The sequence below is a fragment of the Ambystoma mexicanum genome, chromosome 3p (genome assembly GCF_040938575.1).
Source record: "Ambystoma mexicanum isolate Mex_15411 chromosome 3p, UKY_AmexF1_1, whole genome shotgun sequence".
NCBI lineage: Eukaryota > Metazoa > Chordata > Amphibia > Caudata > Ambystomatidae > Ambystoma > Ambystoma mexicanum.
Genome location: NC_090925.1, coordinates 199,444,041 through 199,468,408, shown reverse-complemented (window position 1 = coordinate 199,468,408; position 24,368 = coordinate 199,444,041). Strand labels below are relative to the sequence as shown.

The window sequence follows — 24,368 nt, the reverse complement described above, 5'->3', positions numbered from 1 at the left end:
ACCATTGCCTGCCTTCAGCGACTCGGAAGAGGAGCGAAGCGCTCGAGGACGCGAGCCCGCACCACCAGCGCGCATCACAATACGCAGCCCGGGCCACGGTGGTGATCGGGCGAGAGGAGGGGCTGTGGAACACCGGCAGCAGCCAACGGTAGGCGAACAGCATGTGTCCACTCGCTGGAGCGCGTTTTCCTCCCCCCACTGCGCCTGGCTCCTATTCACACGGTGCACATGCATCTCACGGAGGGGAGTGCCCCACGGGGTTCCAGGCTCGCACTGGACGGGGAGGCACACGGCGCACATACACCGCCTACAAGGGGGGAGCCCTGGCCCGGAGCATACAAAAGGCCTAAGACAGAGGCCTACAGCACGCGGGTGCTGTGGAAACCCCGGATGGGGCCCTGAACTCATTGATGGTGCTCGTGCCCTAGCGGCGGCCATCAGGAAGAGAGAGCAGTCAGCATACACTACCCAGTAAGTGACCACTCCACCAAGCAATATGTCGAGCCAAGACGATGGGCAGGGAGTACAAGCTCAAGGGAATGGGCCCCCAGCACCAGTGGCACCGACACCAGACCATGTCCCGTACCAACTACCGGACACACTGGCAGCTCAGATGCCAGGAGCATTTGATGTGACAGACACCAGCAACATGGGTCCCAGGTGAGGTGGACCAAGTGGATCAGAGACTTTGATCTATTCATGGGAGCTACAGGGCCAGTCAAAGACGCCAGGCAAGTGTGCATCCTAAAATTGGCCGTGGGATCTGCCACCCGAGATATCATTGATGAAATACCCCAGTACTCAATAGACTCAATTCAGGACCTCAAAAACACGCTCCAAGCAGTCCAAAGGGGAAACCATGGACGCATATGTGATGCGACTGCGCACCAAGCTAAAACACTGCGACTTCGTAAACTACTCAAACACTGAAGCCCTGAGGTCGCAAATCATCTCAGGATGCGAGCCTCAAGCGTTCCACAGGAAGCTACTTCAGAAATCCTGTATGCTGGAGGAAATCCTAGCGCTAGCAAGAGTTGAGAGGGCCATTTACTTCTAAGTTGAGAGTTTTGGCAACACCAACACAGGGCAAACCCTAAATAGACTACAACCAGAGAAGAAACCCGAAGAGCTCTTCTGTTAAAAATGCGGGTTCGAATACCCTCACGACGCAACATGCCCCGCGGTTGGACAACCTCTTATGGCAAAGAAGGCCACTTCAAAGCTGTATGTAGACTGTTCCGAGACCGGGGGAGAGACCGACCCAAAGACCTAGCCCCAAGCGCATCGACCACTTCAAATCAAACCACAGGTGAACAGAGAGACAGATACTCCGGAGAAGATCGGCAGAAGAGGAGAGAAAGAAGAAGGTTTGTAATGCGTGCAAGACCCAAGCGCAGTTCAACGCGCCCTGTGCGATACCTGGTGGAACAATCCCCACAGACCCTGATCCCAGCTCGTCGGGGAGCGACCAGAAGAAGGCCTACGTGTATGCCCTGGGAAACCCCACCACAACAGCGCACAGCCCTACACTTATCAAACTGCAAGAGAGGCCGACAGAGTTCCTCATTGACACCGGAGCCACGGTCAATGTAGTAAGTGAGAAAATCTACACTGACCTCCCACAGAAACCCAAGCTAACCCCAGCAATGGTTGACATATATGCATACAGGGCCAAAACACCCCTGAAGTGCCTGGGACAGTTCAATGGGCTCTGTCGTTACAAGGGACATGAAATGAGGGTACCAATACACGTTTTGGCCACAGAGACAGACAGCGGTTGTGTCTTAAGCTTTAACGTGGCCGCCGAAATGGGCTTGATACATATTCTATACAACATCATGGTCCACAAGTACATAGACCCAGTCGATATGATAAACAATATGTACCCCAAAATATTCAATGGAATTAGCAAACTCAAAAATGGGCAAGTCAAGCTCCATGTGGACGACGCCGTGCGACCGGTAGCCCAACCGTACCGCGGGAATCCAGTCAATATTCAAAAGAAAGTCAAAGATGAGCTTCAAAAACTATTGGAACAAGACATTATTGAAAGGGCCACAGGACCCACCACGTGGGTGTCCCCAATCGTCCCAGTCCCCAAAAAAGCATCCGATGCCATAAGACTGTGCGTAGACATGCGACACCCGAACCAAGCCATCCGAAAGGAGAGATACCCCGCGCCCAGCATCACGGACATGATTCATCGGCTGAACGGGGAAAAAGTCTTCTCCAAACTTGGCTTGCAAAAGGGGTACCACCAGCTAGTATTACACCCCGAAAGCAGGAACATAACGTTTGTCACCCACGTCGGCCTCTTCAGGTATAAAAGACTGAGTTTCAGGGTGTCCTCGGTAGCAGAAACATTCCAGGCCGAGGTCCATAACATCATTAAGCACATCCCAAACTGTCTCAACTATTCGGATGACATACTAGTATTCGGTACAGATGTGAACAAATGCGACGAGACCCTGATGAAGGTATGCAAGGCCCTGCATGATGTCAATCTCACCCTGAACAGGGACAAGTGCAAATTCCGTAAAAATACACTAAAGTTCTTCGGACACGTATTCTCGGAGTCGGGAATGACTCCTGATCCGGAGAAGGTAGCGGCACTCAATGACACTTCCGCCCCAAGCATTGTGTCAGAACTTCGATTGTTCCTGGGCCTGGCCAGTTATTGCAACCGATACATCAGGAACTTCGCGTCCGTCAGCGAGCCGCTAAGACATCTAACACATCAAGATGTGAAGTTTGAATGGACCAGCGACTGTCAAAAGGCATTTGAACTGTTAAGAGAGAGAGTCGCGAAAGCGGAAAACATGTCATACTATGACCCGAGTAGGAAAACCGAGCTGACAGTCGACGCCAGCCCCATGGGTCTGGGAGCCATCCTGGCACAACTCGACCCAAAAGATCCTTCTCAGAAACACATAGTGGCCTACGCCAGCCACAGCCTGTCTACCACCGAACAGGCGTACTCCCAAGCAGAGAAGGAGGGGCTCGCTGTTGTATGGGCATGCAAACATTTTCACCTGTTTCTGTACGGAAAACCGTTCCAGGTCATCACAGACCATCAGGCCCTACTCTTCTTATATGGTAACCCCCCAAGCCAAGATGCCCCTGCGAATCACCCGTTGGGGCCTGAGACTACAAGACTATGCGGTTAACATGATACACAGGCCGGGAAAAGGTGAAAACCCGGCGGACTTCCTATCCAGGAGACCACAGGAAGAAAGCACACCTGGACCATCAGTGGCCGATAGATACCTAAGATATCTCATCAACCAGACCACACCAGAGGGAGTCAACATGGAGGCACTCGCCAGAGAGACCGAGGGCAACCTGGCCTGTCGCATCATCTGTGAAGGACTGGAATCTGGATTGTGGCGAAGGACAAAAGAAAGGGGGAGAGCCACGAGAGGTAAGGTGCAAGAGGACATGGAACGGCTGCCTCAAGTGAAGGATGAGCTTGCAGTGTCAGAAGACCACCTACTCCTAAAAGACTGCAAGCTGGTGATTCCGGAAGCCATGATAGCAAAGGTCATCAAACTTGTCCACGAAACTCACAGGGGCATGGTGTCCACCAAACGCATGCTCCGCCAAAAGGTATAGTTCCTCACATGGACACGTTGGTAGAGGCAGCATTTAAAGCATGCCCCACATGTTGCCTTATAACGCCGAATCGCCACCCAGAACCACTGGTCATGTCGGAGCTTCCGCATAGAATATGGGAGGCAGTCGCGGCCGACTTCTTTGGGTCCATCGAACGAGGAAAATACGTCCTGGCCGTGATGGACGAGTACTCACGATATCCTGATGTTCACCTCATATCGTCAACGGCAGCCCATCACGTCATCCCCGCACTGGACCACATGTTCTCAGCGTATGGAGTACCCAAGGTACTCAAGACGGACAACGGACCCCCATTTTGTGGATATCAATTCGCCCAATTTGCAGAATACCTCGGATTCCAACACAGGAAGATCACTCCCCTCTGGCCCCAAGCCAATGGGATGGTCGAGCGATTTATGGCAAACCTGAAGAGCGCTCTACAGATCTCCTGGTTGACGGGACAGCCATACGAACAAGTCTTGAACCAACTCATGAGAGACTACAGAGGGACGCCTCATAGCACTACAAGGAAGTCTCCGGCTGAACTCATATTTGGACGAAACATGCAGACGCGCCTCCCCCAGGCTGAAGTGATCAGCCCACCCCCCCGCTCTGGACCCAGAGGTACGGGAACGAGACGAAGCAGCCAAAGCCTGAATGAAGGAGTATGCCGACACCTGCCGGCGGGCACAGGCATCTCAAATTGAGGTGGGAGATGTGGGGGCAGTCAAACAACCACTGACGCACAAACGCACGTCAGCATTTCGTGAAGAACCCTTACTTGTCACCCAAAAGAAGGGATCTATGATCACCGCTCAAGGACCCGAAGGACCCATCGCAAGGAACTTCCACATCCGGTAGCGAGGTGCCTAAGTGGGAGGGTGCAGGCCACTCTAGACTACGAATCGGATGATCCCTACCAGGGAGATCAGTGGGACTTTCATGATGCTTATAGTCAGTTCAAAAAGTTTAGAAAAATGTGTCCATAGAAACACGTGGGACGAAGCCAATATGCCCCTCCTGGTTTATAAACGCCAGGTGCGTGTAAGCGGAGTCCAGGGTGAGCAGCAAAAGAGGAAACCAGGAGGTTGGTGATGGAGGACCCCCCCACTAGGAGGCCCACACCCAGCTTTAAAGGCAAGAGGCCCTCGGAAGTAAGAAGGCAAAGTCTCAGTCGCCCCCAGGCCCAGGCGGGCAAGATGGACGCCTGTAGGAAAATCTCATGCAGGCGTAAACGCGCCTGCCGCCTGAAGTCAGAGGAGGAATCCTGGCGCGGAAATGTTAAGGGGAATTTTCCTATTGCATGCAGGGGACCCCCAATGATTGCACTTTGGGGCTCAGGGGACCCCTGCACACACTTAAGCATGGGCAAAGCGCAGACTACAAGTAACGAGTAAAAGAAGGCACACTTGCATTTAGTCGTTCATGTTACTCTCTAGTTAAAAAACAATACCGCGTGCAAATTACACTTCTGACTGCTACTAGTAGGTGCTACACTGAAGTGGATTACATAGGAATCCATTGCTTTTGCACCAGCATGAAAATGTAATGCAGGCGCAAAACAAAATGCACCGACAAGACGGAGGAGTTCAGCGTGACCAAGATATTCCATCCACCCTGTGGAACTGCGCCGCCTTCACACTGCTCGGAGCAGGAAGTGGAGGCGCGCCAGCATTACGCCTTACAGTTATGTTTTCAGTTTCCACACCGTCCCACTTAAATGCGAGTGTACGTCTGTTGAGTGCTCCTTCTCTGACTTCAAATAGCAGCAAAGTGCCCTGCACTGCCACAGCAACACATGCACACCCAATGCCTTTCCAGGGCTTGCCAAATAGTCCATGGAAAAGGGGGTCAATCCTGAAAATATACTTGCAGCCGTCAAATAAACAGCACTGCTTTCCTCATAGCGTAGCACCAGCACGATGATGCAACAGCATGCGCGCGTACACAGACAGGTTGGCATGCACACACACACTGCTCTGCTCTCACTAAGTCGTATTTTCAAATGTGTTCGGACACGGTCTAATACTTGCGGACTCCACCCACTGCTGACACATACTTTCCCCCTCAGTAACCTAACCCTGCCTGCAGCTCTTTTGTGTAAAGGGGGTGCTTTGAAACGTACTTGTTGTATACGCGCCTAGCAAATGCACAATAAATAAATAAAGAACAGAGCCCCCAGCAATTCTGATCTAGTCCAATCTTTACACATTCAGGGTTCACTGCACAGGGCAGGAATGTTTGAGGAAATGGTGCCTGCAAAGGACTCCCAGGAGAGTCTGTGGTGGTTTAAGAGGGGTCCCTGATTTAACAACGCCTTTGGGATACCAAAAGAAATGGACAGGAAATCGAAAGCACCCTTAAGAAACAGCAGGTCTCCGAAGAGCAAGCACTTCCCATGTCATAAATCGCATCCAGACTGAGACACTCACAAAACCTTTGCTTCTGCCTTCTCTCTTCCTCTCCCCTGCTGATTCCCTGTCTCTGCACTGGGCACCTGGCTAACTTCTGAATTCGGGCCCAGACCTCAGCCCACCCAGCTGCACAGCTGCACAGCCTCCTGGAAACTCTTCCATTTGGGTCTGTATCAGCAACCCTACAGTCCCCTTACCGCCCTTATTAGACCCCCGTTGTCTCCGCTTAATTCTTGCACTTGCCACCTGCTGGCCACACTACCTGTTGTTGTTTTGATCACGTGTTCAGCACTCTCCACTCCTCCCCTGCCCTTTTCCGCTTCCCCTGCATGTGCACATTCTCAATGTCACTGGGCCTAGTAAGATTGTTGTTTTTGTCCTCCCGTGTACCCCTCCCTTGCCTCGTCACACCATGAAACACTTGTGTATGGGCCCGATATAAATAAAATATATCATATCATACCTATGGCCAGCACCTCAACGGCCTCCAAAACACAATACTTTTGTTATCAGCAGAGCCTTCCTCATGTGCGATAACACACTTCCAAGTTAAAGGGCCGCTACAGCATCAGTTACCTAGCAAATCCGGGTCTACTTCAAAATCAGTTAAAGTGAGGAATGCAATAACGCCCCCTTTTAAAAATGTGCTCAAATCCACGATGCCAACTAGAATGACTTGCAAAAGAATATTTGCTTTATGTCCATAGTGAAATATTCTTATCATTCATAAAAACAAGCGGGGGCCTTGGTGACAATCTCCATACCTGAGTTTATTACAAAACTTCTTTCAGTACTTGGCTTGAAGTGGTGCACGTGCAGTGGCGTTCAAGAGATGTTTCAGGCTTGCATTATTTTACCTTCTGGGACTTAGAGTTGTCCTTTGAGGTTGTGAAAATTAAAGCTACAATGATATTCTTTTAGCTTAACATGCTTGTATTAGGATTTCCAGGTTGCACTTTAGGTATTTTTCAAGTAAACCTTAGAAGACAGTATTGTTGTAGGCCTTGAAATGCAAAACTTAAATATTGTACAAGTAAAGGTTTTCAGTCAAGTGCTTAACTTTAGCAGTTGGTTAAAATCCCTGCTTCACTGTTTAGCCACAGTGTGATCCTGGGTAAATCATTTCACCTCAGTCTGACTTGACTGCAGCAGATGTAATGATTGGGCATGCACCCTCATGTGTCTGTTAGTGGCCCCCAACGTAGTCACCTAGGTTTGCATTATTGTTGTTAGTGGCCCCCAACGTGGTCACCTAGGTTTGCATTATGGTTGTGCTGGCCCTCCATCAGTCCCATATCACTTGATTTGATAGGAAGATGTATATAGTCTCACCAGCCATCCAGTGCACCAGAGATTCAAGTATAGCCAAGGGGTGTGGGAGCGTGTAGGATTATTTAGCGTGTTTTTGGAGTGCAGCACCACTGCATGAGATCAATGTATTGCTATAATGCGGTACAAGCAATTGCACCATTTTTATTTCTCCTGAAATACCTCTGTTGCAGGAGACACATAAGAGGATTAATGAACTAATATAATTAACAATACTAACATGATCTTAACTTATTAATATCATAATGTGTTCTCAGTGCAAAATGAGGCAGGCTGAAAGTCATTTTAAACGTGCACTTGGATTCATCATTTTTTTCTCTGTTCACTGTGTTAGCTGGATACAAAATCTGCATGCCAGGAAATGAGTAGATACCGTTTCTAAACTGTATAAGCCAAGCCATTGTTTAAAGAAGGAGGGTATGACATGATAGAATTTTATTGGGTGCACGTCACCCTAGGGGCTGTAACGGAGGTTTGCTAAAGAATCTCGGGGAGAGAGAAAGGCAGAGGACATTTTGCACAGCTCTGGGGAAGACTTGGTTGGAGTTTCTATGGGGTTTCCTGATTGAGAGGTATCGTCCCAGTCCATTGCTGACTTTCCCAGGCTGGAGATTCCAGTCAATAAGCACCGGCTTGAGAGACCGCAGATCAGAACTGCATGTCTTCGCTGGGGTGCTTTGAAGGAAAGCCTTGAGCCATTTAAAGAAAGCGACCAGTCCGGGGAGTTCGCGTGCTAAACAGCTACAATTTGCTGGTAATTATCTTGTATGAAAGTGAGGGTGCGGTATGTGCATGAGACCTATTTTAGACAGGCAGTGTAGCGATAGCTTTTCACTGTGTTCAAATGACACATTTTAATGTTGCCAGCTGAAGGCAAAACAAACAATGTAATTTTTCTCTCTCTTGTGCAAATATGAAATGAAATTCGTAGTGTTCTTGCATTTTGTCTTTCTCATGTTTTTATTTCAGAGTGGATTGTCTCACGAATGGTAATGTATCATTTTAAAATGAAATTGTGATAACACAGTCTGCCTAAGAGTATTCCTGTTTCTGTTTCATTTGGTGTCTAAAAAAAATATTATGCCATAGAGGGAATGATGCTTAAAGCGCCAAGTTTCTATGCAGATAAAGTAATGTTATGAGCAATTATAAATAGCTGTGTGCGTGGTTCCACGCAGTGTATATATGTGTGTGTTTTCTGAGTGGAACATAATGAAATAGTTTGCTGGACGTATAGGAGTCAGCAGAAAGAGAGGCCTCTGGAAATAGTTTCACTAACGTAAATAAATTAGTGATTATACCACATGTTATTGTGAATACTTTATGGAAGCATAGCTCAATGGTGTAGATAAATCAGTGATAACAGCCATAAGTGGCATTCCATATGAAAATGTGGTGTTCTTGAATAATGTAGAAGCCTGAGGCCTCTAGAGATCACAAGAACAGTCTAAACAAAAGAAAGGGGTTTTGTATGTTGGGGCCACAAATAAAACAAAGAAATTATGCTCATCACTATACCACAACGAAATGCATACCAACTAAATGTATCTGTGTACTGAAATAATGCATAGCCACTATATTACTATAATACCAAACCCAATCTGAATGCAAGGAGTGATTATTGCTGAATTACTTTATTTTTGGCAGTAAGAAAATACCGCTAGGCCCCAAATATACACAAAACACCCTACATATTTATGGTGCGTTGCACGCCGGGAAAGTGATCATAGAGCACCTACTGGGCGTGGCAAGTTTGTCTCACACCGCCATCTGTACATTAAAGGGAACCCATTTCATAATAGCAGTGTGTCACTAAAAACGAATTTCAGAATGTCTCAAAGGGAAACCACATTCTCAGACCTAGTGCAATATTTAGAGGCAAAGTTATTCGCACATGGGACGTAGTCATCAAACAGTACCTCAGAATGGCATGACCGCATTCAGGGTGAGGTGCAGAAAGAAAAACTAGACAATATTTTTGCAGAAGGCAGCATAATTCAGGTCTGCCTTCTAAGGTTATTAAATGCAGCCGATAAAAATGCAGAGAAAGACTGTTTGATACGGCTATGCGCCAAAATCTGGTTTATTTTGAATAGGTCCCTGCGAATGCAAGAAAATGACACCAAGCTAATTAACAGGTTAAAGACTGACTTAGATGGGGCAAGTAAAAATCAGGAAATGTTAAGAGCAGAATTGGATGTATGCCAAAAAGACATGCAGTTTAAATGCAAAGATTTTGATGTTCAATTGTCCAAAAGCAAGAAACAATTTGAGGACAGTGAACAAGAATTGGTACACTTAAAAGCATTGGTGGCCGACATTAGACAAGATAAAGATGAGGTTGTGTCAGAGATGCAGATTTTATAAAAAGAACATTATGAGAAAGAAAGTGACCTCCAAAATGCGGACAAGAAATGGTTAAAATGCTTCAAGAAAGAGACAAGAGGAATAAAGAATTTAATGAGTGCCAAATGCAAATGTGTGACATGCAGGAGGTAATTAATAAAATAAGTGATGAAAACAACTATTTGCAAAACGAAGCAAACAGGCTCCTTAAAAAGTGTAAGGACTTAGAACAGCAAATGTGCATTCCCATGTCCCAGGAGAGGCGGCAGGGTACCACATTCAATGGAGTTGAGGTGAATTCTATTTCTACCCCAAGGGCTAGTGCCCCAGTGACTGGGCCGGTGACTGAACTTGGTTGCAGCGCCCTTGGGGATTTGATACTCCCATTGGGGGCCGCCACCAATCCCATACACCTGGAACCAGGGTTGAGTCACCAAGTAGTGCAATTCCATGCATTTTTTATTTTTTAATTTTAAATTTTATCGGTTTCTTACAAAACTTTATAATGATTACAAACAAAACACAAAACACAACACATAATCAGAATACGTCATCTTTTAGGAGTCCCTTAGAGATACCCCTCCCAGTTATCAAACGAGTAGGCAATGCACTGTAGGCAATGCACTGTCGTTGTTACTCATCAGCCGACAATATATTCAGGCGTTTTTCAATGAACATTAGAAATCGAGTTAGTGGTAATATCAGTTTCATGTCCCATCCTTGAAACATATAGGCCCACCAGTCGTCGGCACAACGGGAGGGGTAATTTAGGCCCCAAGTCCCCAGGTAAATTGTCCTTTCTGAGCGAAGTACCGTGCAGAATAGCGCCAAATGCTTCAGGGTTTCCATATCTTTAGCGCATAGTCTACACATTAAGGTTGAGACTTTGTTTGTTCTCCATGACGCCAACCGCTCGTTAGTTTTAAATGCGTTCAGACGCAGCATCATGAACACTCTTCGAGCCTGTGAGTCTGGAAACATCTCGATATAGCGTTGTAGCACGTTAAATGGCCTTGTTTCAAGCGGGGCGTCCTTCATCATGGAGGCTGTGGCACGTTGTGAGCAAGTTTGCTCCCAGTCCGTGCGCCAGATTTTCTATTTGGCAGTATTCGGGTCATTATGCAGCATATCTAGGCTGATTCCGTGATCACTCAAGATCTCTTCGCATCTTTTAGACCATAATGACACCATGCTATTATTAGCTGGCGATGGGTCATGAAAGATGTCAAATTGCAACAAGTAGCCCCATAAAGATAATGAAATCCATTAAAGCCCTGATCAAACCATTTAAAAAAGGAGGGGAATGCTGCATTGAGGATCAATTAGAAGCGGTTCATGACATTTTTAAAGCACTACAGATACCTAAGGAACAGTACAGGCAATATTTTCATTTAACTTTAGATGCCCCGACGGCCAGTATTATAAGAGGATTGAATGAACAGCAGAATATGACATGGGCGGAGTTCGAAAAAGAGATCAGGCGTCATTTCTCTCCTTTCCAGTCATTGCAGGAGGCAAAGAAAGTCGCTTACACAATCACTGCTGGGCCTAATACCTCCCCTCGCCAGTTTTTACAAGACTTAAAAAGAGCATTTGCTCGCTTTGATGTATCTTTTGACCCCAATTCCAATGAGTTTAAAACTGCCTACTTCTATGGGCTGCAGAAAGACATCATATCCCAATTGGTCTGTGAATTTGACCGTGACAAGTCCCTGGAATGGATTGTACACCAAAGCACAAAACTATATGAGGTACTCTATTGTCAGGGTAGAGAAAGTGATAAAATGAGAGATACTAGACCTAAATCTAAAGAACCCTCAGCAACAGTGATGGAAATCAGGTCAGCCAAAATGTCCCATGAGTCTGCTCAAAATCCAAGTAAAAATAATTTGGCACCTGAACAGAGGGGTAATCAACAAAGGTCATCACACACTGCACCAATGTTCCAATCACATGATCCTAGTAATAGGGAGAGTTACAGCAGCCCCAGGTACTTAGGAGATAGGCCCCGGGCAGGCTATCGACCTGATATGTCAGGTATGAACAATAACCAGAGACAAAATCAGGATCAAAGAAATGATGGTCCTTATCAGACATTGGGGACACAAAGCAGATTTGATCCCAATAGCATGATATATGGTAATCAGGATAGACCCCGATATGTGGATCGATTTGCTGATAATGGGAATCAACATAGGGGCCGGTACCCACAACCTGAGAGACAAGACATGAGACAGAACATGAACTACACTTCACGTCAGAACAATGATTCCCCACCAGGGGACTACAACCAAAGAATGGGTGCACCCCGCTCCTCTCCGCAAATGAATCAAGAGTTCAGGAACCATCCCAATAGAAATCATTCTCCTAAGAGGTATCAGAATAGATCAAATCAGGGAGAAAACAACCAATATCGATCTAGGCCACAGAGAGAGGATTCTAGAGAGATGGAAAGATTCCAGTGCCTCGAGGCCCAAGTGAAAATGTTGGCTGAGCAAATAGGAAAGCTCTGCACAACACAAAAACAGTCATCAAAGGAGGGGGCAGATGGCCATAACAATGATCGGGGGGCTTCTGAAAAGTGACTAAGTACTTATGATACCTGCAGCGCCGAAAAGGCAGTTTGCTCTGATGTAATTTTGCATAATGACTCTGAGATGCCTAATGATTTAAAAGTGAAAATACCAGTACATGAACATGTAACAGAAAATGCAAATATTTCTAAAAGAGTGGTACGGTTTAACCTACAACTAAATCAAACATTGGCGATATGTACAAATGAAATAGGAAAACCTGAAAATCCAAAAGAACAGAGACAGGTTTAAGAAAAATGACTCATGCATGGGGAATACCAGTGAACCGGGAGTAAGTGGCGATGCTATAGCTCCTTCCCTGGGCAATCCAAACCATGACCAAACACAGGCAGGAAAAAGAAATGTTCAAAAGGAGGGTACAGGTCAATCACCTGAAGAATTCTTTGAACCACATATTTTTGAAGAGGTTAAAAGGGCTGGTATCATACTGAATAATCACAAATGCACAGAATTAGACAATGACAAATTGCCAAGTGATGTTGTTACACATATTCAGTTGGAGGGTTGAAGTGTGACCTCTGATGATACCTGGATGGATGGGCGAACGGTGACCACACTCCAAAAAACCTCTGAACATGGGGAAATGAATAAAGTCTCTCACACAGGAATGAGCAAAAAGGAGGGAAAAATGTCTTTCCATTCACCGATGTGCTTAGCCAAAAGTGAAAAAGGCCTAAGAAAGGTGAGCCCTGAAATCAGTAAGAATTCGCATTTCCTATGTGTATTAGAGGAAGTTGAAGACAGGTATTATGCTCCCATCATTGTGGAAGAAAAATGCCATACATTTGCAATGATTGACACTGGCGCAGAGGCTACAATTATGTCTAAAGAATTAGTAAAGAGTATCAATGAAGGGAGAGCCCCGCAGAATCAGATCACAGTAAAGGAGAATCAAGGTCCAGTGCATAATTTTAACGGGGAGGAGGTGCCTATTATAGGCACCACCGAGGTTGACATAAAGATAGGTAAACACAGAATGAAACAGGAGGTATTGGGCACATCCATTTGTGATATTCCATTTCTAATTGGAACAGATTGCCTGAAAAGATGATCTCCGCTCATAGATGGGGTGAATGGAGTACTGTGGTCCTTAACCAAAAAACCATTGAGACCTAAGAAACTACAATCACAAAACAGCAATGTAAATGAATGTCACACCGTTGCAAAAACAAATGATGCAGTGGAGGTGTATCTCCAGAATAGTTGCATACCTAGCGTCACTGTTATATTAATGTGTCAAGACAATATGGAGAGTGAAAATAAAAAAAATACCTGTACAAATATACTTAGACCCAAGGAAAGAATGGCAAACTGCCATAGATGAGCACACCTTACGTTTTTATTTAAAAGAGAAGACATGCAAACAGAATACTGCTCCTAGAGCAGGTTCAGAAAAACACATTACCACTCTCGCTGAAATACACATGGAAGATGAGCAACCATGGGTTCATGTTGGGATAAATGACTATTCTAAAACAGTAAAAGCCACTTTAGCGCTTGAACAGGAAAGGAGCTTCATTAATGAGAAATTGTTGCAAAAAATAATGGAAAGGGAGGAGAACCCGAAATTTAGGATTAAAAACCAGTATGTCTCTGGTTTGGACGGTCCAGACTTTGAAAACCGAATTGCAGGTAGATGCATGCTGAAAATTACCATTGGACAAAAAACAATTTACAATAATGTTTGGATAGTGTGTGGAACACAAAATGACTTTTACAAGGGCAATGACATCATGCACAGAACGTGTATGGTGCTAGATTTCCTTAATCAAAAGATATGGTCACGCATAGGTGGGCCGGCACCTGAATTTGAAGACAAAAGGAGGGTTTATCATTGCGCACAGCGGGTCCCTTATGCAATTGAATTACAAATGAGGAAAGATACTGTTATCCCTGCATTCACAAAGCAGTTTGCAATAACACTGAAATGCAAAAATGGACAGCAGATGAAAGATTCTGATGCATTTGTATGTCTGAATGAATCCATAAAACAGCAAGGCCTGGATTATGAATACATTCCATTGGTAGATGTGGGTGAAGGGTCTGTAAAAATGATGTGAATAATAAAGGTTATCAGAATATTCATTTAGAGGAAAACTCCCCAGTAGGAATGGCCATACAAAAATCACATTACACAGCTGATCTAAATAACATGGTGATTGGAAATATCCCTGAAAAGTATGTAGATGCTAAGGGTGAATTGCCAGAATACCTGGACTCTCAACCCAAAGGGATATTTAAAATTCATTCTGTGTACCCTTATGATTCAAGCGAGACAGTGTGCTGTCATCAAGAGGACTGCATAACATTTAACTTAAATGAAAATGAAATAGAAAATCAGCCCATTGAAGTGGAAGCTGATATGCCAAAACATTTAAATGTGGCAGCTTTACAAAGACACAGCCACACAATTAGAGGAAAGCGCCGAGATTCCCATGCCGGAACATTTTCCAGAATTCTCCAAAATGGTAGAGGAGCCGATTTTATTAGCGGATGCATGTGACAACGAGGAGGATAGGAATGAATTGAGGAAGATATTTATGGAGTTTAAAGATGTATTTGCAAAAGATGCTTATGATTGTGGGCTAACTAATTTACATGTGGCCACACCTCCGGAAGGGTGTAGCAGAAGCCCAGTATTTGTACGCCAGTATAGACTACCGCTGGCATGTTTAGAATCATTGGCAGAGATTATTAAAAATTTGGAGTCGCAGGGAATCATCAGGCCCATTCATAGCACATCCAATACACCTATTTTAGGTGTGTTAAAACCAAACGGTCAATGGCGACTGTGTGCACATTTGAGAGAGTTAAATAAAAGAGTGCCAGTATCCAGATGGCCACTGCCATTCATTGATCAGGGATTAGCTCAGGTACATGGTTCAAAAGTGTTCACCACATTAGATCTCACCTCTGGATATTGGTGTGTGCCATTGGCAGAGGAGATACAGAATTTATTTTCCTTTTCAATTGATAAGACTCAATACGCATGGATTAGAACTCCATTCGGGTATGTCAATAGTGGGAGTGAATTTGGCATATTTTTGAGAAAGGCTATGCCTGATGCAGCAGAAAGAGGAACCATAATTTATGTGGATGATGTCCTGATAAAAAAACGATAGCTTGAAAAGCCATTTTGATGAAATAAGACATGTTCTTGGCCAATTGCAGAAAGCAGGCGCCAAAGTATCTTTACAAAAAGCACAATGGTGCAAGAAAAAGGTGAATTTTCTAGGCCATGAAGTGACTGAACACAGACTAAATCCACAAAAGAAGAAAATAGAGGCCATACAGAAACTAAAAGATCCTAAAAATGTGAAAGGGGTAAAAAGTCTATTAGGAATGACAGGCTATAACAGGAAGTTCATTGAAAATTATGCTGAAATCACTCAACCATTGACTAAACTGCTTAAACTGAATACGATACACCCTGGAAATGGGAAAAAGAGCAGTCTGAGGCAGTGGCTAAATTAAAGGAATGTCTTGTAAAGGCACCATGTTTAGCATATCCCATAAAGGACAGGGATTTCTTTATAGAAATAGGTTTCTCTGAACATTGTATGTCAGCAGTGTTATCGCAAAAACATGATTTGAATCACAAAACCATTGCATATGCAAGTACGGCATTTTCCCAAGTTGAAATTAAATTCAATGAATGTGAAAAGGCCCTATTAACCACTGTGTGGGCGCTACAACATTTCCGCCCCATTGTTCAGGGAGAAACGGTGATTATTGAGACAAATCATCAACCTTTGCAATTTTTAGAGAGTAAAAGAATTAGGTCCGGTAATTTAGCGCAGTCAAGAATTACTTCATGGACGCTAGCATTACAGGGTTTTCCTGTTGAAGTGAGATATGGCCAAAATAAAAAAGCCCAATTGCTCAAGGTTTAGCGATTTACATGACTGTGCAGCTGAACCAGTATCAAATGAAATAGAAGTGGAACCTAATTGGCAGGAATTTGAACAATCATCACACAAAGCTTTTGATGAAAAAACATGCAAAGACTTGCCAACTGTGTATGTTGATGGTTGTGCCTTTCACATTGAAAATGACAGTGGTAAACAATTAGTGTCAGGAATAGGGAATGTCTGGTTGAAGTGTGAAGGTATCCCGAGTATAGGGATGAGAATTGGTGCTAGGAGCAGTCAGGTAGCGGAATTGGCAGCCATTTATAAAGCAATTGCTACTGCAGTTGATAATAAATTCAGTGAAATTGTCCTGGTGACTGATTCTGATTACGCACGAAATAGCTTTGTGGAATATTTACCTGGTTGGAAAGCGAGAGGCATGATTACATACAATAAAAAGCCACTTAAACATGGAAAAATGATGCAAGCCATAGACAAATTGGTGTCAGAAAATGATTTAACAATATACTGGAGTAAAATTCGTGGGCATTTGAAAACTCCGGGAGAGGATAAGGCGGGAAATGATAATGCAGATCACCTGGCTTAAATTGGGGCTGTGATGGGAGAATTGCTACCTATTGAACATTTACTGGGTGAAATACAAATTGATGCAGTAACACGTTCTAAAGCGACAAAGGAGACAGATCAACCAGTGGTACAGTGGAGTTATGATACACCAGACCAAGATCTGATTGAGGCACAAAAGAATGATCGAATTTTGGGAATCTATTATAATCATTTGATAGATCCTGAAAAAAAACCTTTAACAGAAAATGATTGTAGGGGAAAAGAAGAGTTGAGGGTGCTATTAAGAATAAACAAATAAGACTACAAGATGGACTCATGATTAGAGAGTCCATAACAGGACAAATACAGTGGGTGGTACCCCTTTCATTCAGAGGGTTAATGCTACACCATGCGCATGATGCTATAACTGCAGGCCACAGAGGCTTACAGAAAACAATGGAAATACTAAAAGATTATGCTTACTGGCCACATATGACCCAAGATGTAGAATCATATACTAGAGGGTGTCTAGTATGTGCCCAATTTAAACCTGCTTCACCAATGCATAGAGCTCCATTAATGAAAAGAGGCCTAACTCTTCCATGGTCAGATTTGCAAATAGACTATGTAGGGCCTGTAAAGAGGTCGAGCATGGTTATATTTTAAGTGTGGTGTGTTTGATGTCGAAGTGGATTGAGTGTATTCCTGCACCAGATTGTAGTGCGCAAACTGCAGCCACATTGCAGGTGAACCATGTGGTCAAGGTTTGGGCTGCCACAGAGAATAGAATCCGACGGAGGAAGTCATTTTACAACTGCTCTAATGAGTAAGGTATGGCAAATACTGGGTGTGAAGAGAAAGCTACATATCGCATATCGGGCGGCGTCTTCAGGTGCCATTGAACGCAGCAATAGGTCTGTTGTGGACATTTTAAAGAAATTCGTGGCAGAAGCAGGTTCAAGCTGAGATTTACGCTTACCTTTGGTTCTGATGGCAATCAGATCAACTCCTGCCAAAGCAACAGGTATTAGCCCCCATGAAGTTTTAACAGGTAGGAAAATGGTGTTACCACAACACCTGCTATACAGGACACCTGAGCAAACACTTGTGAGCGCATCCACAGTTCATGAATATATTGATGAAGTGAGGAAGCACTTACAACATGCATTTGCTTTTGTACAGAGAAATTTAGAAAGAGCTGCTGACAGTGCAAAGACATTATGATAAAAAGACGTCAGTAAAGGAATATTGTGTGGGCGATCAGGTGTATTAATTTAATTTTGTAAAAGGTAAACAGAAAAATTCCAAATTTCTAGCAGCCTGGCAGGGGCCATATCGAATTATAGATAAGGTCTCTCCTGTGGTCTATAAAATTTTGAAGACTGAAGGTGAAACAGCAATAGAGCAGTTTGTTCACATAAATCAAATGAAACCATGTCACCCTAAACATGAGATTAAACAACTTGAGCGTGTAGAAGCAGATAAAGTTCCTTGAACATAAAAAGGTAAAGTGAATGGGTCTAGTCAATAGTAGTGGCAGAGAAGTTAAATAAAGATGGTCGATTATGATAATGGCACATAAACACTGTAATATATGTAAATATATATATAAAAATGGAAGCTAAAATGTATGGAATTGGTGTGAAAATGTATTAAATATTGAATGCTGTTTTATGTATGTTGTTTTCTCTTTAACCTATGTTTAATTTCAGAAAGCAAGAGGAAAAAGGGTGAAATATTTTACAAAGCATGTTTTATTTTTGGCAAAAAGGTGAAGTTAGTATTCTGCTATGTACTTAATTTATTTCTTTTCTATTTGATTTAGAATATTAACATATTTGTACTTGGAGGACACGGGACCAGAGGCCACGGGAGACGATGGAGTCCTGGAGCCCACGTGGACGGATTCCGGAGAAGCCCCAGAAGGGGGCGAAGATCAAGGCTGCAAAGCGATCAGCATTGAAGAGGACGCCGACAATATGGATAATTATGTTGATATTCGGAGGGAACTTCAAAAATTCAGAAGCACAGGTTGTCATTGAACCTGGACCAGCATCTGGTATTGCCGTAGAAGAAGCACCAGGATTCATCATGAGTGATAGAAGGGTGATTTTCCAGAACATTTATATATCATTGAATCCTGATATTTTGATAGAAAAACATTTTAACAACACTGGAATTAAAGCTGAGCAGACTAAAGAGTGGCTGGAAATAGGAAAAGAGGATGCTAAGCAGTCAATAAGAGATATATTGATGCAATTGGAGAAAACATTTGTGAATTCAGCAGACATTAAGAAGAGGAGAGGAAAAAGAGGTGCAGTGATGCTTGCGATCTCATTGGTAATGTCTATAGTTGGAGCCATTATAGGTACCACGATATCAACAGCCAATGCCATTTCAGTAGGGACGCTGAGTACTAAAGCACAACAACTGAGTGTTGACCTAGAAATAATACAAAAAACATTAGATGGGATTAGAGGGGGATTGGATGAACAAGTAAGGTTCATAAAGGAAACTGCGATCATATTGAATGAACAGGCGGATGTGATGCAACGGGCAACTAAGCTGATTATTCGCTTAGTGAGATTTTGAATATAATGGGCCTCATTACAACCCTGGCGTTAAGGGGTTAACGGCACCATAAAAGGCTGCGGTGCCGTTAAACCCTTCACGCCCGATTCACACTTTAACGCCTGCTTTTTGCAGGCGTTAAAGTCCAACCCGCTAAGGGACCTTGGTGCTAATTACGGCACCGTAATTAGCGCCTTCCCCATTCCCATTGAGCCCCATCGGCCAAAAATGGGAATGGGGAAGGGGCTATGGTGAATGGGGATTTACCGCCCCGCCAACCTTGGAATGGGGCGGTAAATCCGCCATCCACCATGGCGGAATCCGGCATGGACCATGGTGCTAATAGCACCATGGTCCAACGCCAGGGTTGTAATGAGGCCCAATGAGTCCTAATGAGTCCTGTTGATAGACTTTTAACGAATTATATGAGAGAAGTTCAAACTGCAATTTCACAATTGATTCAAGGACATATATCATTGTACTTTGTTTCACAGGATATTATTCACCAAATGATAGAAAGGTTGACAAGGAGGGAGATTGATGTGATACAGGTAAAAATTGCATTTGAAATGGGTAATGCAATGCCATTATATGTGGACTTGGATAGGCTGGAAATTGGGTTCTTCCTATGCATCCCATATGTAGCTCCTGAACGTATTTATCAAACCAAGTGGGTACACAATGTGGGATTTTGGCAAGAGAACAAATTTATGAAGATTAAGACTACAGAAGTGGTGGCATTTCAGTCATGGGAGCCTCAGGTTTACTTGATAACAAACTTGGAAACGTGTGTCAAATTTAAAGAACAAAATTATATGTGCCCAGGTAAACCGTTTGTTCCTGATGCTACAGACGCTATTTGTGGTTTGAAATCTGACCCAAGTATATCAGAAGAATGTGAAGTGATCATTAGCAATATGGGGAGTGAAGAATTAGCACAGGCTAAAATGGTCAAAGGTAAATGGTTGATCAGCACCTTTTTAAAAAACCTTACAGTAGTACACTTAAATCATGGAACATATGTGGTTAAACAGGTGATATATAATGTCTTTTACTTACAGGTTGCAAAGGATACAATTGTGTCGATTGGAGGGTTAACATTATTTCATGTTACGAATGACATTTGGGAAAGCCAAGTAGAAAATATTGAATTTTTTCAAAGGGATGCATTTCCAATAGACCCGGACCTAGAATTCTTATTGAATCATAAAGAGAAACACGTAGTGAAAATGAATCTAAGAAAGAACAACATTACGGTTAGTAACCTGGGAATAATAGAAGTGGAAAGATTTAATTGGGGAACCTGGGGGGGAAACGCTCTATAGTGGGTTTAGCTGTCCTGGTGCTAATAATGGGAGGATGGTTGATTGTTTTATCAGTAAAAATGAAGATGTTGCTCATGTTAGTGGCTACAATGGGGAGAGAAAGATATCCCAACACGCATACATTTTAAAAAAAGAAGAAAGGTAGCAAGTTGGATTTCTTCCAATTACGCTTGGACCACTGCCAATTCTCAGAAAAAAGGAGGGGATATGTAGGATTATTTAGCGTGTTTTTGGAGTGCAGCACCACTGCATGAAATCAATGTATTGCTATAATGCAGTACAAGCAATTGCACCATTTTTTTTTCTCCTGAAATGCCTCTGTTGGTTGCAGGAGACACATTAGAGGATTAATGAACTAATATAATTAACAATGCTAACATGATCTTAACTTATTAATATCATAATGTGTTCTCAGTGCAAAATGAGGCAGGCTGAAAGTAATTTTAAACGTGCACTTGGATTCATTTTTTTTTTTTCTTTGTTCACTGTGTTAGCTGGATGCAAAATCTGCATGCCAGGAAATGAGTAGATACAGTTTCTAAACTGTATAAGCCAAGCCATTGTTTAAAGAAGGAGGGTATGACATGATAGCATTTTATTGGGTGCACGTCACCCTAGGGGCTGTAACGGAGGTTTCCTAAAGAATCTCGGGGACAGAGAAAGGCAGAGGACATTTTGCACAGCTCCGGGGAAGACTTGGTTGGAGTTTCTATGGGGTTTCCTGATTGAGAGGTATCGTCCCAGTCCATTGCTGACTTTCCCAGGCTGGAGATTCCAGTCAATAAGCACCGGCTTGAGAGACCGCAGATCAGAACTGCAGGTCCTCGCTGGGGTGCTTTGAAGGAAAGCCTTGAGCCATTTAAAGAAAGCGACCAGTCCGGGGAGTTTGCGTGCTAAACAGCTACAATTCGCTGGTAATTATCTCGCATGAAAGTGAGGGTGCGGTATGTGCATGAGACCTATTTTAGACAGGCAGTGTAGCGATAGCTTTTCACTGTGTTCAAATGACACATTTTATTGTTGCCAGCTGAAGGCAAAACAATGTACTTTTTCTCTCTCTTGTGCAAATATGAAAAGAAATTCGTAGTGTTCTTGCATTTTGTCTTTCTCATGTTTTTATTTCAGAGAGGATTGTCTCACGAATGGTAATGCATCATTTTAAAATGAAATTGTGATAAAACAGTCTGCCTAAGAGTATTCCTGTTTCTGTTTCATTTGGTGTCTAAAAAAGAATATTATGCCATAGAGGGAATGATGCTTAAAGCGCCAAGTTTCTATGCAGATAAAGTAATATTATGAGCAATTATAAATAGCTGTGTGCGTGGTTCCACTCAGTGTATATATGTGTGTGTGTTTTCTGAGTGGAACATAATGAAATAGTTTGCTGGACGTATATGAGTCAGCAGAAAGAGAGGCTTCTGGAAATAGTTTCACTAATGTAAATAAATTAGTGATTATACCACATGTTATTGTGAATACTTTATGGAAGCATAGCTCACTGGTGTAGATAAATCAGTGATAACAGCCATAAGTGGCATTCCATATGAAAATGTGGTGTTCTTGAATAATGTAGAAGCCTGAGGCCTCTAGAGATCACAAGAACAGTCTAAACAAAAGAAAGGGGTTTTGTATGTTGGGACCACAAATAAAACAAAGAAATTATGCTCATCACTATACCACAACGAAATGCATACCAACTAAATATATCTGTGTACTGAAATAATGCATAGCCACTATATTACTATAATACCAAACCCAATCTGAATGCAAGGAGTGATTATTGCTGAATTACTTTATTTTTGGCGGTAAGAAAATACCGCTAGGCCCCAAATATACACAAAATACCCTACAGGCGACAGCATCAACATTAATTTCCTCCCCTGCTGCAAGTCATTTTAGTTGCTTGGGCCGTCTAGAGCTCTGCCCCAGGAGAATGAGTGCAACTCTTTTCTATACTCTTTTATGCTGGGTTATTGAATCTTGTGTAGCATGCCTTCAGCCTTTTCCATGGTTTCTAGGAGCTTCATGATTTACAAGAGCTGGGTTAGGCGACTAATGTAGTAGCAGGGGTAGCACGAGAAGGTTGCTTTGTTACACACCAGATTGCAAAGCACTGGTGCAGGGTCAGCCGTCACATTGAATGTCCCGATCAGTTTCCTACATTCTGATAGTCTTTTCATGCCACAGTACTACTAATAACAAAGAATTAAATGACAATGTTTTTAAAGTTCTTAATATAATTGTGAATGCATATGTTTTTCCCTTTTGTATAAAAAGGAAATAAACAGCCCAAAAAAATTGGGTTTAGGTAGCAAACTGTTAGAATAAAAAACAGCCCGCATGCAATCAGTTCTCAGAGGATCAAATGCACTCACACCAATCCCCCATCTCAACCCCCCTTCCCTACTACCTTCCCTACTTACCTGTTTGCTTGCTGCCTGGTTGACTGCAGCCCTGCGGCGTCAGATCGGATCCGACGCCGCAGGGTCCCTTTTTCTTTTTTGGTCCCCTGCCTCCAATATTGAGGAAGCAGGGGACACCTCCACAAACACCCCAAGGCTAATACATACCGATCATAGGAGCAGGGGACACCCCAGCAACCCCTGCTCCACATGTTCGGTATGTATTAGCCAATTTGTATATTTTTATTTGGTCACATGGCACAGTCCAAATCGGTCAAATGTACCGTTCAGCCAAATAAAAAGGATTTTCTTTTTACTAATAACAAAAATATTGGTGCAAATTCCCATTTTTATGAAATCCCCCTCCCTGATAGCCCTCACCAATAGCTCCTGCATATTGGCCCGCAACTACAAGCAGCTCTTGCCAATGTACGGCGTGAGGCATGCAGAGATACACAGGGCTCATGTTATGGTATAACTCAGAAGGGAGCACAAGCTACACATCTCACTCTGTGCCCTAGGGACTGGGGGGGGGGTGGAGCATCCTCTAGCTCCACCCTAATAATTTGGCACACATGTGCTGCCAAATGGGACCCCTGCAGGGGAACGCAGCATGCTTCTATGCAGGGCTGTTGCTAGGTCTGGAAAAGATCCGGGGCTATGATAATTTTGGGACTGGCGGGATTGGGGGCTAGCTAGCCTTTTTGGTTTTAACCCCCTGAGCTTCTATCCGGGGCTACAAGCAAAAGACCCCTGGCTATAGCCCCTTCAGTCCCCCCCCCCAGCAACAGCTCTGCTTCTATGGCAGAAGATGTGTCGTCATGTCCTGTGAAGGGCTCAGGAGGCAATGCTTTGACAGGAGGTGTGGTGACGTGAATACTTACGGTCACTGTGGCAGCGTCCATGGCTGTGAAGAACAAATCTCCGCCTTCGAAATCATCATTCAGGTAGAGGACACCACTGCGGGACGAGAAGAGACAGAATGACCACAGAGACATCTCTGGAGACACCAATATTCACACACACACCCCAGCCCCCCAACCCACCTGGACCTACAATGAATGCAGTGCAGATGACACAAACCCACCAAGCAGGCCTTGCAATGACACCGCTTTCCTATTCTACCACTGTGAATACCAGGCATGCTGTCCTTGTCGGCACATGTAGAATTGATGGCGGCACAGAGGTTGCTGCCACCGATTCCGGTACGGTCCATTTTTGCTCATACCTTCACTGCCAGTGGATTTACAAAGGGTGTTCCTTCCTAAACTCTTGGCCCTGGCCTGCACGCACCTGTAATCTCGTGGATGTACGCATGGCGTTCCTATCTGAACTCTTGGCCCTGCACACTTTGCTT

General features: G+C 43.9%; 1 protein-coding gene across 1 annotated transcript in view; it reads right to left on the bottom strand.

The window, feature by feature from the left end:
• P3H3 (prolyl 3-hydroxylase 3) overlaps nt 1-24,368 on the bottom strand; it is a 112,194-nt gene that overhangs the window by 20,515 nt on the left and 67,311 nt on the right. The window contains exon 13 of the mRNA XM_069650633.1: nt 23,896-23,971. Coding sequence (XP_069506734.1) covers nt 23,896-23,971 — 76 coding nt within the window. The remainder of the gene's footprint in view (nt 1-23,895; nt 23,972-24,368) is intronic.